At 37.4% G+C, this 19953-nt stretch overlaps 1 protein-coding gene and 1 long non-coding RNA gene across 2 annotated transcripts; one reads left to right on the top strand and one right to left on the bottom strand.

Annotated features, from left to right (window-relative positions):
- Positions 1-1039: 1039 nt before the first annotated feature.
- Positions 1040-19211, bottom strand: LOC145779426 (HEAT repeat-containing protein 4-like). Its single transcript, XM_082591013.1, has 16 exons — positions 18081-19211; positions 17527-17728; positions 15736-15876; positions 14756-14914; positions 14199-14396; positions 13614-13754; positions 12983-13183; positions 12664-12815; positions 11889-12044; positions 6648-6826; positions 5991-6130; positions 5483-5672; positions 4676-4838; positions 4231-4333; positions 3654-3731; positions 1040-2917 (listed from the first exon to the last, which is right to left on the bottom strand). Exons 1-16 carry the CDS (start codon positions 18825-18827, stop codon positions 2823-2825), a joined length of 3045 nt encoding a protein of 1014 aa, XP_082447139.1. The 5' UTR covers positions 18828-19211; the 3' UTR covers positions 1040-2822.
- Positions 10121-11113, top strand: LOC145779261 (uncharacterized). The gene is made up of 2 exons (XR_014290545.1): positions 10121-10170; positions 10661-11113. It is a non-coding gene; the product is annotated as an uncharacterized LOC145779261 (long non-coding RNA).
- Positions 19212-19953: the final 742 nt, after the last annotated feature.

The following is a 19953-nucleotide window of genomic DNA, read 5'->3' as shown; positions in this document are numbered from 1 at the left end:
CAATAATGAAAGACATTGTCACGCAATTCAAACAGGTGTTCAAAGGTGGTGATGCGATGTTTCATCAGGTCTTACGAACGATGGTGCAATATTTGGACATTTTCTAACAATTTCCATGACATAAGATGCCAGCTAGGTTAAGTAGACCATAACGGTTTTTATATGACGTTTGATTTGGTGAAAATTGTCCGTAACACTGTGTTAAAATTAGCTAACGTACGTTTACACAATAAAACTTTTATCCCGTCTTGATAGTGTCATCTGTTGAGTCATCACGGAGGAAGTATGCCTAGTCTATGGGAAAATAGAGTGTAGATCGAAGCAACCTCCATTAAAATTAGGCTACCATACGTGATACAGTACATGCAGCAAGTGGTAGTTGGTAGTATTGTGTGTGAAACGTCACGTCACTTGAACATGTCTGACACTTCAGCAATCTGTTCCTAAAGTGATTGTAAACTAGAAATAACCGAAGCAAATCTATTCCAGACCCAAGCGCACACGGCTGCCTCCAATTGGCTTGATGAATTGATGACATCACAAAAGTAGGTGTTGTATGGGTGTAGCCTTTCACAGACAACAAAGAGTGAACCATCAGTAACCTTTCCCGAAGATCAATTTGATAGGCTATAGGTTTCCGTGTGACATTACGCTCGTCCTTGTTGTTAATGCAATCTTTTCAAGGGTGCACGTGACACATAAGAATACTTGCGTCGGCCACGCCAGTGCTTAATCGATTTTACCTCTCGAAAAGGATGGATGACGAAGTCACAGTATACATAGCGACTGACGAAACGGATGTTAGCTCTGCTCTAAAGTGCATTCCACCAATTTTTTCGTTTGGAATGCTAACTACAACTAGCTTTCTCATGAAGTAGTAACAGAAGCATTTGCATCCAATACCAATGTGCTTACAAGTGCCAGCACTCTATGAAACCACAACAAATATTAAAGTGGTGCCAGCTTTCATAAAGGAAATGAAAATCATATTGGTTTGGTTTTGACTTTTATATTTGTATCGTGAAACTGAAAGGCATGAATCAATATATCAAATTTCGAAGCCACTTTCAGAAAACAAAATGGCAATAAATGCTTGGCATAGTTTTGTTGTTGAAACAAAAACTTCATTCATGCCATAGAAGCAAATAGCAATTTCTACAAGTCGAAAGTGCTAACTAATGTTTTCTAGGCAATCTCGCTTGCCAAGTATTTCGAACAAAATTTATGAAAATCGTTGACGAAAGAGACTAAGAAACCAGGAAACTATTAGCCTACATAAATAGGATATTCTTCATGTTTGCATAACGTCCTGGTTACATACTTCTACTGTATTAGGAGATGTTATGTAATAACAATATTTGCAATCTTAGAAGTGTAAGAGGCGACAGCAAGTAGTCTACAATCTACAATTCTACATCTACATGTATCCAGCTGGTAATAATTCCAGAAAAAAAAACGAGAGATGGAATTTAACTTCTGTCACATTCACTTACAAAATCACAGCAGGAAAGGAATGGAAAGTGAAATAGCCTACTTTGCAATCGCAATGGCTCAAACATAATGGACTACTTGTGCATCTTCGCGTGCTTGATGACAACCCAATGTAGCTTATCTAATATGTTTACAGCTAAAAATAACTACTACAAAGACATTGAACAATGTTCAATCAACACACACTTTTTTCATTGACTTAACAATAAACGACGTAACTTGACTGAGTGGATGCCTTCATATTATATCCACTTGGACTATAAATAACTTGCCTCTACAGGATGTCTTTAAAATAGTAGCCTAGGATACAACATGGGTTACGTTTCATAACAAATCGATATAGAGTAGCCGTTTATAATTAATTCTACTGTTATCACATTGTGGCACACCGTGCAGAGAACAAAAGAGCGGGGTAAGTAGGCTCAGTACAATACGTCATTTAGAAAGAACAATTACCATGTGTGGGGCAAGACATATTGTAGTACGACGCTTCAAACACCAACAAAGTGACCAATTGTCCAATCGGTAACACACCTGGGAACAATGGGTTATTATGAAACAAAAAGAGGAGAAAGAAGGGCGTAGTAAATTCTGCTGATACGGTAACAATAAAAAATCATAAATCAATTATTTTTTATTTTCAGCCTAAAACAAAAGTGATTTTATTTTAAAAAAAGGATTCTTATACTTTTTCATATCATATGTCACTATTTTAAAGCAATGTTAAGTAAACTTCGAAAACCTATCCTTCTTTCTCAAAACCTTTTTTCGAAAGAATTTTCAAATGCAATCAAATTCGAATCAACATTAGACGAGATTTAAATTGAATCTCTGGATAATTTTTCTTGTATTTATCGCTTGATTGAAGGAATATTATTATCAATTAGAAGACCTTTTGAAACATAATCCGAACACTTTCGTGATTTTGCAAAGGCTTTAAGGCTAACCACTAAAGTAAACCAAAGTTGGCAGTTTGAGGTTTTTTGCATGATGCCAAATGCTTCTTCTGGCCTCTACTATGACAGTAACCTGCAAGTCATTCTATTCACAAGATGCTACTAATCGAAAATCTGTCCATCCAGTGCACTGTTGCAATACACACTCCGAGGTTAAACTAGCTTTTTCTGAGTTTGTTATATTTTAGTTTACGCTTCCGAGTCTTTAACAGTTGAGCTACAAAGATGTCTCTATAAAGAAAGCATCAAATTATATTTCTGCATGACAGTCTTCAGGTAAATGTAAATTTCATTGCGTAATATTTAAAACAGAATTTCGCATGCGCTTGTACTTAATTTATTTAAAAAAAATCATCAAAATAGGTAAATCATTGTTCACGCGCACATCAAGCCGGTCGTCAAACTCTTGGAAGATAATCCGTTAGTAGGCGCTAGTTCTTCAGGAATTGGATGAATCTGTCTTGGGGTGTCTGCAACAAAAACCTTCATTTAAAGTTTGATACTCAAAGTGACATTGGGAATTATGGAGCATGTTAGCATGTCCATAGTGTTAGCTTGTGTTACTATTTCAGTGAAGTATTGTTAATCGAAAAAGGGAGCCATTCTTCAAGCGACTGGGGTTAAAAAAGCATGTCACATGCTCAAGGAATGCGACTAAAGTGGATGAAAATTGTTGTTCAACCAGAAAAGATCTTAAATTCTTTCATTTCGGATTTTCAGAAGAAAGTGCTATTCAAAAATTCACTCAATGTTTGAATAGGCTGAAGACGCTATTGTTATATAGAAATCGATTCTATGATAAGTTATCCTAAGATTAGATGGTTGTGCATATGCCAACATTCGATGAATGCAAATTAGCAGCACTGAAGATCTATGCGAGAACGCGTTGTCGATATGAAAGATGGTACTTGTAATTGAATCCAAGCATTGGGAGACCAAACGATAAGGTTCTCATTATATTAGGTTTTCGGCACTAACGAAATTAGGAAGGGGGAGATCCTTTCAGTTAAAACAAAAACGCACACGTAATGCAAAACTATTGTAAAAGTAAATTGGCTCATTAGGTTTTAAAATTTGTATTGATTGCAAGTTGGCCTGACAAAAAAACAACAACAACATGTGAGTGAACGCTTCTCATAGCAACTCTAAGCTACGCAGGAAACTATACAGCCATATAGAAAATAGACACCAAAAGTCAGCTCTCACCACACGTCATAGGTCGATCGGGGAACGGGGTCCGACTGGCGCTGGGAGTTCGTTGCGGAGTGCCATTTCTATTTCGATCTGCAACCCAAACTGGTGGGTTAAAAAACTATGAGGATAATCTGTGATACTGCGGCTAGTTTTATCAGCGGCCTCATAAAATGGAAGGAAGCAATAATCACTGGCACTTGGAATTGCAGATTTATAAAAAAGTAGGATATGCTAACCTCTGTTCGTTATTATGTAGCTATGGTCAAGTTGAAGCTAACATATAAGCTTACGGCTTTGTCGCAGCTCGCAAAATCAGCATATTTTTATTCTTCGTTACGTTTAGTCGGCGGACATTGCAGCAACATGAAAAGATATTTCATCACCAAAGAAATAAGGTTAATGTTGTGCAGTAGGCCTGTCCACAAAATCAAAATGAGATTTTGATTAATTATTTATTTTAACCTAAAATATCTAGCTAAGATGCTCTTCACAACCAAGTTAGTAAGTATCAAAAATCACAAAGCCTCTGCGAATTTGAAACGAAACGAAAAGTGCGACTACGAAGTGTTGGAAATGAAGCAGCTCTTACCAGAACTTTTTGTCCATGCTCGAGTTATTTCTAAATCTACGTCATCGTTGTCACATGACCCAGTAGAGGAGTCATCATCCAACATGTTGCCGATATACTGAGCCTATAACCAAAAACTTTATTGCCTTGAGGTGCTTGAGTATGGCAGTGGTAAGAGAAAACATTGCACAAGAGCAACATAACGGATGTAAGCTTAAATTTCTTATTTGGCATTTCAATTGTTCATGTAAAAAGGTAAAGGTGGTCCCATATTTGATTCAAGCGTTGGGTATAAGAAGATAAGGTTCTCATTGTACTAAAACTTGTTTATGTACGTGAGCAGAATTTATTAAAATTTTCAATACAGCGAATGAGCAAAATTAGACAACTTTAATACAGCGAATGAACAATGTAGCTAAATTTTAATGCTTAATAGAAACAACATAGGCTACGCCGGCTAGGGTACCTTTTGTTCAAACTTGCGTAACTCCTTTTCATACATGATCACTTTAGCAGCCACAACACTCTTCTTGCATAGCTTTTTTACTTCGGACTTTATCTGACGTATCATTTCCATGTTGTCTTCAGGGCCAGTAACGCCGAACGCAACCAGTGTGTCTCTCACTTCACTGCAGAAGATATACATAGAACTATTTGAAAGAATAGAAAGAGGATGCCGTAATGAGTAATCGTGTACCCCTGAGAAGATAAGAAAAGCAGCTATAAGGGAGTTGATTGGTGCTAAATAACTTATATTTTTAATGTGCTAAGAAGAGAGCGGTTGAGATGATACAAGGACAAGTTGCAAAAGCGGCATGCTATGAACTGAGATAAAAAGTGATGGTTTTTGAAGTGGACGGTGTCAGATCGATGGAGAAAGATCGGGGTGAAAGTGGAAAAGTTGAAAAGGGGTTTGTGTAGCTTTAAATTCGAGAGAATAGATGCGGATCATCAGGGATCGGTCCAAGGAAGTGATTTCGTCAAAACCAAGTAACCCTGTGATACCGGAGAAAATAAATCGCTATAAATCGAGAAGTGCAATCAAGAAATGCGCTACAACTAGGCCTACCAGCCTGTCGTCGAAATCTGGCAAGGTTTCGCCCAAAAACTGGACATGTTGTTGTTATGAAATGGAAGCATGTTATATAATAGAAAGCAGGTGATAGAAAGCAGATTACAGGAAGCAGGCTAAATATTCCATACTCTGCAAAATATTCTCATTAATGCAAAAGCACGTTGATATTTTACTCATTAAATTTGCAAACACTCTTACTCTTTAACCACTGGGGATGGTTCAACGAGCACTCGGTCTTGTAGAACAAGAATGATGTCTTCCCCGTTGTATCTCAGCTTTTTGATGGCTACGCAGGCTTCCAATCGCACGCCCGGTTCGTCTTCAAATCGCAGAGCCCAAACCAACGCATGCTGGATTTCATCCGATAAAATACCGATTTCCCCAATAGCTGAATATAACAGCCAAAGAGCGCTTAAGAAAGCGATGACGCTGTGTAGCAACTCAAACACAGAATTGAGTGATTCGACAGACACAGATAAGAATTTTTTTATTTTGACCTGATTTTTTTTTCTAAAAATTTACAAAGATTTTAACCGACAACTTCCATAGCCTATGTCTGGTTTCTTTCGTATGAGACAGATTTTCAAAGTTTAGGGCTAGTGCAGCAGCTCGCTTCCCCATGTCGTTGAGGAAGGTAAACCCCATTGTGTACACAGAAATGAAACCAACTAACATCTAATAGTGCTACTATGTTTATGCACCATACCTTTTATTGCAAAAGCTTTTATCTTCCACGCAGGGTCGTACTGGGTAAGTCGAAGTAGTTCTTTGATAACTCTCTCGTCCTTAACTTTTAACTTAGCTGCAGCACGCACGCTCTCAAGCCTCACGGAGATGTACTCAGCACTGATGGTTGAAAAAACGACGTAGTGGTTAAGGTAGCTGTTTCATTGAAACAGCAAGTCACTTTTTAACTTGATACATTCCCGGTGGACATAAAACTTCAAAATCACAGCATGATCTCCTCGGGAAGTGGGGGCATATATGGGCGGGGGTTCAACTTATGGCACTGTAAGCTCAAAGCTATATAGCTACTTTACCTTGGTAAGCGTTAAATGCTTTGTTACAATCAGTCTACATCCATCCACTCGTAATATATCGAGTATAATAGGTAACTCAAACTGAGCAGAGCAAATTCAAGTTAATGAAATCGCAATTACTGCATATAGTTAGGCTACATCGAAATTCATACGCAGTGACACTGTTGCATTACATCTTTCCGACTTCCGTAGATGTAGCTGATGCTCAGTACCAGACAAACGTCAACATTCCACGAGTTTATTTCTTACATACAAGGCCGCCAATAATTCTGCTGCCAGACATAACATCAATTAAAGTAAAGTGTACAACAAACACAACGAACCTGAAACATTTCAGATACTCTGGCAGCAAGGTGGCAGTCATGATCCCAAGATGAGCGATTTTGCGAAGTACGTCAGCGCAGACCCGCTCATTTCCTCGAATCAGCTTCTCACGGAGCTCAAAATGAACGTCACGACCGTGGCCAGTCTTTCCCAATGCTTTTGAAGCAGCTTTTCGAACCTTTCAGTTAAGAAAAGTTACTGAGAGCTGAATCTAAATTTATGATTAGGTAAAATTTAGGATTTTTTACATACACATTGCACAGTTTGAAAAAAAAGCTATTGTACTTTACTGGTGAACGAATTATAAAATTATACACAAAATTAGTTCTTTAAAAGTTAAGACTAGGGACATTGGACTTAGGGGATCCGAAGCTTATCCGTTTTTTCATTTATTCCGTCCAACTGAAGGGCATGCCTAAATCGTGGTGTGGTCGTTTTTAGTTTGGTTTAAGCATAGATATCTTATATTTAAGATATCTATGGTTTAAGCTGGCAGGTTATGAATATGGAAGACAAAGTTGTGACTAGTGTCAGTCTGTCAGATAGGCTAGACCGAGCAGATTTTTAATTTTCAAAATTCTGTTGATTGGATGAAGTGTCAATCTGCTATTGCCTGGAGTGGTCATTTTCTAGGCCTTAGGGTACCAGTACGGTACGGTATGTTGGAGGGAAATAGTTAATTTCATTATAAACTGACGGTCCAAGTTTATTCATAATAAAAACATACTTGAGTTTAGTACTAATCAGCTGGAAGCAGCGAATGACCAACGAGATTAGTAGGCTAACACTGGGGGAGCAAGTCTTTTAGGCGCAGACAGTTAGGCGCCGGTCAAATAGACGCGCACACTGTGGCGTCTGGATATTTAGGTGCGGAGCACTGTGGCGCCCGTTTACTTAGGTGCTATTCCTAGTAAAGTCTGCAGATTGTATCAGCTTGGCAGGTAGGGCAATGCTTTTCACACAAAATATTATATTGAACAAAAAAATATGTCATGGCTTCCGTGAGTGAAGCTGCTTATGCCGGCAATGCTTTTCCCACAAAATGTTATATTGAACAGAAAAATATGTTGTATTTTAATGCGCGTGTTCGGCATTTATTTGTTGTTAGTCCAGGTTTGCGTCGGCAAACGTTTTATCAATAAATTATTCAAGTTTTCGAACATTACTGAGTTCACTTTTAGTTAAGTCAAATAATAACTACACTAAACATCAGTAAAAAATATACCGTAGCCTATATTCAAGCGAGTGGTAGGCTTGAGTGAAGAGTAACTTAGTTTTCTGTCAAAACCCTGACTAGGTTTAATAACGAGCAAAGTCGCACCATTATGCTTGCAACTTGTAACCAGGGTTCACATTCCCTATAGAAGTGTATTCATGTAGTAGAGCGTTGTCTCATACGTACTCGCAACACGACCAATCCATCCGAGTAGAAGTAATTGCGAAAGATAACAGATTAAGTAAAGGTCCATCTGGCTGCAACCTGTGTTCAGGATAAATAGCAAATGTCCTGTGGAGATGAGCTAAAATCAAGAGTAGTAGAGCGTTGTCTCGCACCTCATATCCACACGCGCATTAACAAAACAACATATTTTTTTGTTCAATATAACATTTTGTGTGAAAAGCATTGCCCTACCTGCCAAGCTAATACAATCTGCAGACTTTACTAGGAATAGCACCTAAATGAACGGGCGCCACAGTGCTCCGCACCTAAATATACAGACGCCACATGTGCGCGTCTATTTGACCGGCGCCTAACTGTCTGCGCCTAAAAGACGTGGACCCAACACTGGTAGGTAGGCTAACAATACACAATTACACATCATTTCTACTCGTGCCAATGTATGATATAATGCTACCAAGTCTTTTTCATATCTCATTGTGCTTATATCTGAAACTAAGTACTTGTGCTTGAATGTTATAGGTCATTCAAATTGTTTAGCAATATGGGGTTTACCTGTTGCGTTCCTAATTGTAATACTGGTTATCGTTTATCTCAAAGTAATAGACCAAAAGTTCAGACTTTATAACAAGTACTACCTATGTCCGAGAAAGAAGAGTTGCAAAAAGAGAATTGTTGCAACTGAAAAAGCTTCGCCTAAAGCCGTCAGCTGTACCAAGAATATTTCCTGGTTTGCCTGGTTATCTGACAAAGCAACAGCCACCTAAAAGATCCACTTCTACATCTACAGCGTCTGCAAGACTGAAAAAGGAAAATGATTTAACAACTAAACGAACAATTTAGACTCGTTTAATGATTTGAAAAAAGTGATGAAAGCACTAGATGAAATCTTCTTTGTTGTTGCTGTCTCCGTTGACAATCATGTTTGCAACAGGTATACTATTTATTTCTGCATGAATTGGTTGTGATGAGAGCTGGGTAATAATATTTTTGACATGCTTTAATTTGTCGCTAGACCCAGGGTAGTTCCCAGTGCCGTTAAAGGGTAATGGTTTGTGCATGTGCGCGCCTATTTGACCGGCGCCTAACTGTCTGCACCTAAAAGACGTCGACCCTTGTAAGTTGGGTGTACTTTTATGCAGTTTGAATGTATATACAAATTTATTGGACAAAAGGTGTAATTTTATTGGTGGTAATGCTTTGCTTCACATAGTTCAAATTAACTAACAATGTACATACTCTTTTATTTAGAAAAATGCTCATGGATATGTGCGGGAACAACAAATTGTCAAGTTGCATTGTGCATCCTACAAGGAAAGAAAAGCATTTGTACCTATTATTTGACTTCACACACAATTTTAAAAATATTTTCAATAATTTTCTGAATAGAAAGAGAATGCACTTTCCCCCTGTTGGTGAAGATCATAGACACATCTTTGGTGAAAAATGCACTGCTCATTTTGAGCATATAAAACGCTTGTATGCTCTTGAGGAACACAAGCCTCTGAAGGCTGCATTTGCACTGAGGAAAGCATCGCTAAATCCCAGCAGCATAGCACGTACATCACCTGGCAATATGCTTTAAGTAAGTAAAGTTGTAAAATATGGTATGACACAGACCCATTTGTGAATTGAGTATAGAACTCACTGCCTTGTAAGTTACACCAGCTGAGCACCACGTACACCAGCTGAGCACCATACACTTAAATGGTGCTCAGCTGGTGTAGTTTCTGTCTTGTATGCAGAAAGGTTTTGTCCGGATGATATGAGCATTGAGCACAACAACATTTTAAAATAGCATTTGAAATTGGTCGGTTATGACATCACAAAGACATATGTAAAAGAAAGTAATAATATGCTTGTAATTTAGGTTAGCACTATTACTGGAAACTGTGTACGAAATTAAAGTCATAGAATAAAAAATACTAAATAAGACTATTTTTGCCAGCCGCAAGCCAACGATGGCCTTTGCTATTTTCAGGTGTGTTCTGTGAATCAACTGCGCAGTGCGCATGCCTTGGAGTTGTATGCTGAAAGCAATGCTGGGTTCCTGGAAACATCAAGATTTGTGAAATTCATATCTAAAATTTGGAAAATCATGTTCGTTAAATCACCATTTAAGAGTATGTCATATCACTATACTGATATTGCAAATTTTACATATATATATAAAGCAGACTTCGTACAACCAACAGCAACAGCTTTTCTGCAAAGTTTACAGAAGTTAGTGGAAGAAGTTAAAAACAGTGAACCAGCATATTTAGATCAATCTTGTTGGTGCATACGACGACCCTAAAGCTGTTCTAAAGTTTATTATGCTTCCTGTCCACAACATTACTTGTGAAAATTTTCTGTTTTTTTTCAATCAAATTAGATCATGAGCAAGTGGTAGAATCACTATCACCAGCAACTATTCCAACACATTAATAGCCAAATTCGGGACTTGTAGACTACATGAGGAAACATTTGCTACTGATAGCGGTTCGACATGTTACTTTCCAGGCATCGCACTCTCTTATAAACGGTTACATATTAATGCAATGTTATTGATGACATTTTTTCTTTTTTGTTTGTGAAATGCTCACTTAACTCACTGCATTGTGTGTTTTGAAGGTGTAGCAAAACAGGATGACATGTGCATGCCAAAGAAATTTCCTAAAGAAGGAGAGGATCAACCTCCCATCATGTGCTACCTTGCAGCTGCAGTTGATATATTTGTGAAGTGGCAACAATCTGGAAATGCTGGTCTCACTGAGCAAACATTCTTGGCATACATTCAAACGATGACAGCAGTGCCCGAACTTGCTCAGTATTTGCATGACAGTTTGGGATTGATGTACATTCTTCAGTGCCCACAGAGTTGTGCGTCGCTGTAACGACAATGGCTGTTCAGTATTACGATGTCATACTCAGCAATCCTTCTGCTAAAAAGAAAATGCTCACTCTACCAAACTCACGCTCTGCTTTTATTCGAGCCGTTAAAAATGCAGCAGATTGCAGGCTGATGTGGCTTGTTCAAAAGGCCACTGCAATTTCGAGTTGATTGGAAAAACTTCGTTTAATTGTTGCCAAAAATTAACTAAAACGTTTGAACGCTCCCAGGCGCGAGGAACCCGCGAAGATGGCTCGAACAGTACGCAAGCTTACGAGTGGTGGTTCACGCAAGACTGCAAATACTTGAATTTGTGTCATTGCCTGATTGTGGTTACAGTGTAAAGTTATGATATCTAATTGTCCAGTGACATTTATTGGTACTGTATTATTTTTGTTTGTGTACATAGTCTAGTAGCCAAGTTTATGAACAATACGCCATTAGTCGTTTGTTTTCTTTTGTGGATTCTGGGTCTTCTACTATTTGGTGAGTCCGATTCGGTGAGTTCCTAACCTCTAACCCCTAACCCTAAAACGGCAATGATAATTAGGCTATGGTACCCAATAATTAAAAAAAAAAAATTGAAAAAATCCCCCGTTAAGGGATCGGACTCACCGAAACGGGCCATTCCGGTAGATTCTACAGGTAGCTTAATGAATTGGTTATAACTTACAATATTAATAATTTTGTCATCAACATAAGATTGACAATAATGTACAGATACAACTTTTGTGAAGCGACGAATAAAACAGCCAGTGCAAAACAAACATTTTTTCGTGTAGTAACACCGCATTGTGCCATTCATTGTAAGCAACATGGTTAGCCCTTCAGTTGGACGGACGAATTTTGAGTTTCGCATCCCGTTAGTGTCTAGGTATCCCTGGTTAAGACAAATAAAATATCAGTTAAACTATTGCTTGCAACAAGTGTATTTCTTAAACTGCAATTACCAGCTGGCCTACGAGGTACCTCAGAACTCCAGTCCCCCCACATAAGGTTTGATAACTTGTGAACAAGATCTCTGTTAATATTTCCAGAAAGCTGCGACAATACATTGCATGCCACCACTTTGTCTTTCCAACAACTGCTGTTAAGTTGCTCGGCTAGTAACGAATGGACCAGTCTCTGCATAAAGTTGCTATACTAATAAAAAAAAGTAAAAGGGAAAAGATTTTCACGTGTATGTTTAGTTGTTTACTGTCTATCGCAACCGGTCAAAGCAGAACATTCTATAAATGCGCAAGATTGTGGTATATAAACATCAAGAGATTTTGCAATATATTATTTGATGCTGATGACTAATGGTCTAATTTTTTATGTTAGTTTGTTAACTTGCTTACGTAATGAGATAATAACATAGGATTTGAAGCGTAACGGAAAAGAGACGACAATCGGCACTCCCTTAAAAAATTAAATCTAAAAGTGGGGCTTCGTGTATTTTATGATTTAGTGTTAGAAATACGACAATTAGCTTAAACTGTCAGCCAATAAAATGGTCAATACCGCTCAAGAACATGCGCCTGTGTCTTTGGCAAAACACTTAAAAGCATGCTTGAAGGTGCACAAGAAGATTGGCTTCCTTTCCTTCCCTTCCCATCCACTGAATCTAAATCTTCAACTACTGGGCGTAAGCATGGATGCGACTAAAAAAAGCAATAGGCAAAAAATACGATGACGGTCACTTAGCTCAAACTTATAATTACTCTACTGGTGACGACAAGAGAATGTTAGCTAAGCTGCTTACAGTGTGTTGACTGAGGTGAACCAGAAGCGAAGTTGCCTGCTCCTCTTCATCTGTCTCTAATAACATTTGGATGATGAGATGAACAACTCTTGCATCCGTGCTCCCTTTAAGCGCCAAGCACTGAGCACACGCCATTCGATCCGTAGAAACACCTACACATGAATACGGTACCTTAGTATTTCAAACATTCAGAAGCTGACATATTTATTTGTATAACCGATTAGGCATATGATCATATACTAGACAGTAAGAATATTCTATAATAATTAACGTTTCAGGACTACCAAAAGTATGTTAAGGTCATGTCGCAAAATCCTACCGTTGTCAAGGTTGCGTTCAAGAATTTTCATTACGTCGTCACCGGTTTCCGAGAGAGTGTACAAGCACATAGCCGCTGCCAACTGCACTCTCTTGTGAGAGTCATGTAAGCGTTCGCGTACTTTGTCCAACAAATCGGTAAAGAGGTGACCGACTTCAACTTGATTTGCCACAGTGTAAGCATTGATTTTTGGAAGAACAGCTAAAAAAACACCATCAAAGTCAATCGCATAAATTCTTTTGATTCAGTTTCATAAAACAGACTTAATCTTATGAAGATGGTAGGCCTAGTGACCAAAGTATGAAACAAATGTTATAACAGTCACAAAACGAAATTGGTAGCAACAATTTAAAAAATACATTAACATTAATTAATACAAAACAATGAAAACTATTGATACTACAAAAAGTGCTCAATGCTAAGCAAAAAGGCAAAGCAGAGCAAATTAAATCAAATATAGTTTCAGATAGTAATAACTATATAAAATAAGGCTTCAGATAGTAATAACTATATTTGCATTAATTAATACAAATACATTAATTTACTAATTCAGCAATCCAAGAATACCCAATCGATGGTTTGGCAAGTTGCTCATCTTGTTCTTACATCAGCAGTTAGCCTACTTACTCACCAAGAACAGCCATATCTGCTACTGGCATTTTGTGCAGGGCAGCCATTGCGCATGCGGCAATTGCAGCCAATCTTATGTGGCCATGGATATTATCCATGTCCAGTAGAATGTCACTCATCGTGACTTCTTGCCACCGGCCAGCTGAGAAGAAACAAAGTCTTTGTCAACATTTCAAATTGTGCAAATTGTAAAGAGATTGATTGATGTTTACTTTGTTGCGAGTACAAATAACACATATCCATAAAGCAAAGTCAAATAAAACAAACGATCACGTAGGATGTGTGAACACTGCAATGGGGGGCTACGAAGTGACCTGGAAGGCCTTCTAGTCTATTCAAAGACTATTCGTATCAGCTCAGATTATCGTGAACCAAAAAAATTTGGGCGCTAGGTTATATGAAACCGTTGAAGTACGAAATTTGCACTACTTCTGTAGTCAGCCAAGTAAACATTAATCAATTAATCATACTATAGGCTATACAGTAGACTACAGTATATTCAAATTAAGTTTGTGAATATTGCAATAATAATATTTAGAGTAAAATACCAGCGCTAGAAAAAGCAAAGTAAACTTTCTGCCTTCACCTAACTTCCATTTAGATCTCCAGTCATCAACGATATGTATGAGCGGAGTATTGTTGAGCATTCCTGCGTTGTTCTTAGAAAGGGCAAACAATTCTGCTTTGAAGGATTCACTTTTGGGAAGATTTAATCCTCTCTCGGATGCAAAGTCTGCAGGTTGGGGAAGTTCTTTCCATCTATGCATGCCTCTTTGGTTCTTAACTGAAAAATAACCTTTCTAATTTAAATTTAAGACATTACAAACTGCATATGAATCAATGTGTTGAAGGGCGATTAATCTTATTTTAGCTACTATGATTATTATTTATTTGTGTCAGACAAAGCTGGTCATATGATATCCAAAACAAAACGAATACACAAACTACAAATGCGCAAAGGTCACAGAGAGCCACTTTGGATGTCGTCAGTTTAAGAGCTCACTAAATATCTACTGTTACAAATTTACATACAATGAACTTTGGAAGAGTTGAAAGTATTGTAAAGTTGAAAGTATTGTAAAACGTTATGCAAAAGAAATATTAACTATTGAGAGCAAAGATGGAAGATGTTTAATTTATTACCAGACTGGACTTTGGTCTGTTTCTTTTTATCAACTGCTTGAGACCATCTCGTTGGAAGAGGAGGATACAGATCCTGAAGATAGCTGTGGTATTCTGATAGGTCATCCATGATGATTTGAGTCTTGTCACGGTTTTTTTGAAAAGTTGGCTTTGCTTGGTCTGCATTCAAATCAGAAAGGTAAACTAGGATGTTACAGATGGCGGAAACAATCTCGCATGATAAAAGTATTATGGTGAATGCTGTTTGGTCAAGCAGGAGAATGACATACCTTTATTGTTTTGCTTCTACTGTGGCCCACAGTCTGTGGGGATCTTTTGCTAAATGCAACAGATTGAGTTTCGCTTTTAGTAGCACGATCGTTGCTTACTTTACAATGTAGATACAAACGACCTGTTTCAGCCTGATGCTGCTAGTTCGCTGTGGTAACAGCGATTTGTCCTAGCTTTTGGAACACAGTTCACAGTTCAGTTGACAACACAGAACATAAGTCCTAGTCACGTGTTATGAAATGTCATAGCACATGACTAGGGAACTGTGTTCCGAAAGCTAGAGCGATTTGCTATTACCACAGCGAACTCGCAACCACAAGCTAAAACAGGTCGTTTGTATCTACATTGTGAACTTTTGCTGAATACATGTAGTGAGACATAAACAATAAATACTATTGATACTACAAAAAGTGCTCAATTCCAAGCAAAAAGCCAAGCAGAGCGAATTAAATCAAATATAGTTACTACTCTTCAAGCCTGTTTCACCCTAAAAGGGGGATTTTCTATTCGAATAAGGACCTTCTGATGATCCCCCTTTTAGGGTGAAACAGGCTGTCAAGGGTTTGGAGAGTTATGACTATATATTTGATGTAGTGAGACATGGATGGCTGAAAATCTTTGACAGCTTACGAATTAAATGCAACATAAACTATCTTACTGTAAGTTTAATTCACAATCAAACAAAACAATAGATGAAGTTAAAAACTTACTGGTATAAAGCTGTTGTTCAAATGCATTTTCAGTGGAATATATGTAACTGCCAGCGGCTGGGTTAAGAAAATCTTCCATTTTAGTTGGTGGCAGAGGTTCAAGATGCTTTACCTTCAGATGTTGTGCAGTTTTATTCACACCTGAAAAAATTTAATAAATAAAACGACATCTTTTACAGTTTTTATGACTACCATATTCCGAAATGGCCCATTTCGGCGAGTTTGATTCAGCTAATCCGATTCGGCGAGAGCATTTTGAGCGAGTTCCCTATTCGGCAATTTTTTGAAATTTTTGAAAGGAAATTATCAGGTACCGTAGCCTAATTATCATTGCCGTTTTACATCGTTTTAACGTCGCTAAACGTTGAAATCGCGCAGAAAAAAATAAAATGTTTGAACTATTAAATTAAAATTCGTCATGTTTATGTCATTCGTCATGTTTATGTCTATAAGTTGGTAGGCTACTTTTGAATAGTTAAAATGATTAGTTTGGATCAACAAATGTGTGGCCTACAGCTTGGATTGAAAGGAAAATATCGGGTACCGTAGCCTAGTTATCCCGACTAGCAGAAATGGCCGTTTTTACATCGTTTTAACGTCGCTAAACGTTGAAATCATGTAGAAAATGCACAGCCACTAAACCCAGAAAAGAAAGCGAAAAAGGAAAACTTTTATTTTGTCGATTGTAAAATAGACCTACAAGTAACACTTGCAAGAGCAACAAGGGCGATTTAACACAAAAGAAATTCAAAAAGTGACAAGTTTCCCGAAGTTTTTACTTTGAGAGTCTCGCATTCAAAAACTGGGTTGTGATGTCATAAAAGACTCAGAAAAAGAAACATTGTACAATCAATTTCACTTTCCAAAAGTTTTACAAAAGCTACAAGTGAAATAATTCTATGGCGATTTAAATTGATTGGTTGAATCTTTATCCTCGGACTGGGAAAGCTTCTTGCAGAGCTTAATCCTGGCAGTTTCGCACACTTGTAGAGGCTTTGCATCACTGACGCAGGCCCGGTCACCGAGATTGACAGAGTGAAGTTTCCGATTGTTGAAGTCTTGTTGCCGGGGAATTATTCCATCCATTAGATGCCGCTGAATGGAGAGCAGTCCTTAACGTGCGTTGCTCAAGCGCACACCCCGAGAGTCGAATCAGCGCCGCTGTTGATCTTGAAGTTTCTTCATTCCAGAAGTGACGCGCAATGCAATTATACTGTGTTTTCACCAAAAAGGTAGTGATAAAAATGCAAAAAAATTGTAGTCAAAAGCAAATTAAGGAGAAAGATTATAGTTGCAACAATTTGTATAAAACATTAAAGCTAAAGAAGTAAAGTAGTTTTCATAATGCGAATATATTCTAAGTTTGCATACAGACGGTGACGTAGGATTCAAAGAACCCAATTAGCCTAACAGTTTGTATTTACATTGATTCAATGTCTGAATATTCAATGATATTCAATCTTGGATTTGCAAAAGGCGTCATTGGATTTTCAAAAAATTGCCGAATAGGGAACTCGCCGAATCGGACTCGCCGAATCGGACTCGCCGAATAATAACAGACCCACCATATTCAGTGCTTGATCAAAATACTGTTAAACTCCGGAATGGCCCGTTTCGGTGAGTCCGATTCGGTGAGTCCGATCCCTTAACGGGGGATTTTTTTATTTTATTTTTAAATGATTGGGTACCGTAGCCTAATTATCATTGCCGTTTTAGGGTTAGGGGTTAGGAACTCACCGAATAGTAGCAGACCCGTTAAACTCAGTATTGGCTATTGTAGTAGGCACTTACTTTCAACTGCAGAAGGTTTTCGGGTTTGTCGTTTTAAGTATCTTGGCAGTTTGTAATACTGGGCGAATGTTTGCCGAAGAGTCAAATCACTTTGTATCCTGTTTCGCTTTTCCAATTTCTGTTTCTGTTTTAGCTCATCTAACTTCACTTTCTGTTTTTCTTCTTTCTTTCGCTCAAGCGTTGTAAAATCTAACTCCTTTGCCTTGATAAAACACAGCACAAAATAAGTTTCAGACTTACAGCCAAGCAGTATCTTTAAGCAAGTCATCTTACATACAGTTTTTGTTACTAAAAACACATATCTCTATAATCACCAACTTAACGTTTAAATTAAAAATTGAACACTGATATTTCAATTGAGGTAATGCATACTAATATTCCTCCTTGCATTAAAGGCACAAACGTTTAACGGCAAAGTCTTGAAATATTAACAAACTGAATATGTGAGTTAAATATCTAGTTAAAACAACAAGTCAATGTCACTGCTTTTAACTATGTCAGTTAAATATTGAGAAGAAAGGTTTGTAATTTTAACTATAACTTTCTTTACTTACATCTTCTCTAACCAAATTGGTGTTGCTAATTTTTTCTCCAAACTTCTTTCGAACAAGAATATTCAGACGTTCTTTTTGACGTCCAGATTCTAAGTTTTCAAAAACAATCCATCGAGCTGTGTCCTTGCTTAATTTGCTTAAAACATGTTCATCCCAATGCGCTGACGCTTTTTGTTTTTTTGTTCCAATTGGGTCAGATTGCATCGTAAGTTCTGATGCAAAAGACTTTCTTGGAGATGAACCTGATCCGGACCTACAAAGTTTCTCATAACTCCTACTTTTATCTCCTGAGTCATGCCCATTTGGAAGTATATCTCCATGTCTTTCTGTGACTGTTTTAACAGTTTGAGGCATGTAGGCAGCTCTCGGAGAGGACATCTTTTTAAACTGACATGGTACTTTACGATTGTAATTCCTGGTGTCAAATCTTCCATCTGGTTTCAAAATACCAGGAGTTGATGACACAATATCACTGGAATCATACACTTTCAAAATTTCAGCTTCATCATATGGAAGAGTATGAGAGCATCGTTCTTTTACAACATCTTTTCCAAATTCCAACCCTTTACTTACTTCTTTTATCATAGATTGGCCTACATTTTTTTGGTGTTGCAAGAGAGGGTTAGAAATTGGAGACAGATTGGATCGAATGGCCTTTGCATGTGTTGTGTCATCTCCAACAAAAGGAATTTTAACACGGGAAGCACTTGGGAAAAATACTGGGGGTTCAATTGACCTTTTTTCCATGTTACAGGCTTATATTTTTTATAAGGAAAACTAATAGTATGCAGCTGTTAGCTACTGTTTAAAAAAATGCCAGTTGCATTTTTACAGCTTCAAACACACGATGATAATAAAAACAAATGTTTGATTCATAAAATAGCAAAAAAATACTGACAGAACAGAAAAAATTATTAAATTTTATCCAATTTATCTGAAGTTAATATATCCAGGTGTTCTTTGCATCCAATTTGTTTTGATCAAAATATTGTAGTCATCCTCTATTAAGAAAATTCTTTTAATGCATCCATCTTCAGCTTCATAAATCTATTTTCAATTTCTCATGCAGAAAAACGTTGTAACTACCGCATATTACAAACAGTCACCTTTGTGACCACAATTCAAACTCACCTAGCTGTGATCAAAGCAGTTAAAATAAAATGGAAACTCAAAAAATAACTTTCCCTAACAAAGACAAATTACACATATTTATTTATGTTGTTTTTACAAAGTTTAATACATTGATTGCATTTTGACCTTAGGATGCAGTTTAATAGGCTATCCGTTTTGAAAAAATGGTTATTTCATTAAAAATCAAGAATCTTCTTTAAGTTAGTAGTTGTGAACTGAGCAAACGACAACTGAGTCAAGTCAAGTCAATTTATTTTGTTTTAACTTGACTCAGTGATAACTGAGCTAGCAACATTTCAGCAAGCGGCTGAAGTTGCTGAATGATTAAATTGAGCAAGTAACAACTGAGAAAGCCATAACTTGGAATGTCACAAGTCAGCAAAATGAGTTTGACAAGCGATGACCAAGCAAGTCCGATGTGAGCACGTAAATCTCATTTGCTGACTAGGGAGTAGCTTAAATGTGATTGCTGAGTTAAAGCACTTGCTGAGTTGTCACATGCCTAGTCTTGTGATGGATAACATAGTAACAATTCTTGTATTATAAGATATAACATAGTAATTTTCATGTATCAGCACATTTTACTTAATGCTCATTGATGAGCTAACAAGAAAAAGAATAAATAACCACTATAAGGAGTGGTGTTGTCCAATTAAGTGTGCAACACAGCAAAGACATCCGTAAATTTATAAAAAAATAAAGCGCTCAATTTTAGCTTTCAACCAACTAAAGTTGGCTTCAA

The sequence above is a fragment of the Aplidium turbinatum genome, chromosome 11 (genome assembly GCF_918807975.1).
Source record: "Aplidium turbinatum chromosome 11, kaAplTurb1.1, whole genome shotgun sequence".
In the NCBI taxonomy this organism is placed as follows: domain Eukaryota; kingdom Metazoa; phylum Chordata; class Ascidiacea; order Aplousobranchia; family Polyclinidae; genus Aplidium; species Aplidium turbinatum.
The sequence above is the reverse complement of the archived record's forward strand: the minus strand, read 5'-3'. Positions and strand labels throughout refer to the sequence as shown.

Excerpts from the sequence above, each read along its gene's own strand:
- LOC145779426 (XM_082591013.1), bottom strand. The coding sequence starts at position 18,827 with ATGGAAAAAAGGTCAATTGAACCCCCAGTATTTTTCCCAAGTGCTTCC. Across the intron at positions 4,839-5,482 it reads CCATCCCCAGTGGTTAAAGA|TGAAGTGAGAGACACACTGG; the intron begins GTAAGAGTGTTT and ends TATCTTCTGCAG. Across the intron at positions 3,732-4,230 it reads AGCATGGACAAAAAGTTCTG|ATCGAAATAGAAATGGCACT; the intron begins GTAAGAGCTGCT and ends TTTGGGTTGCAG.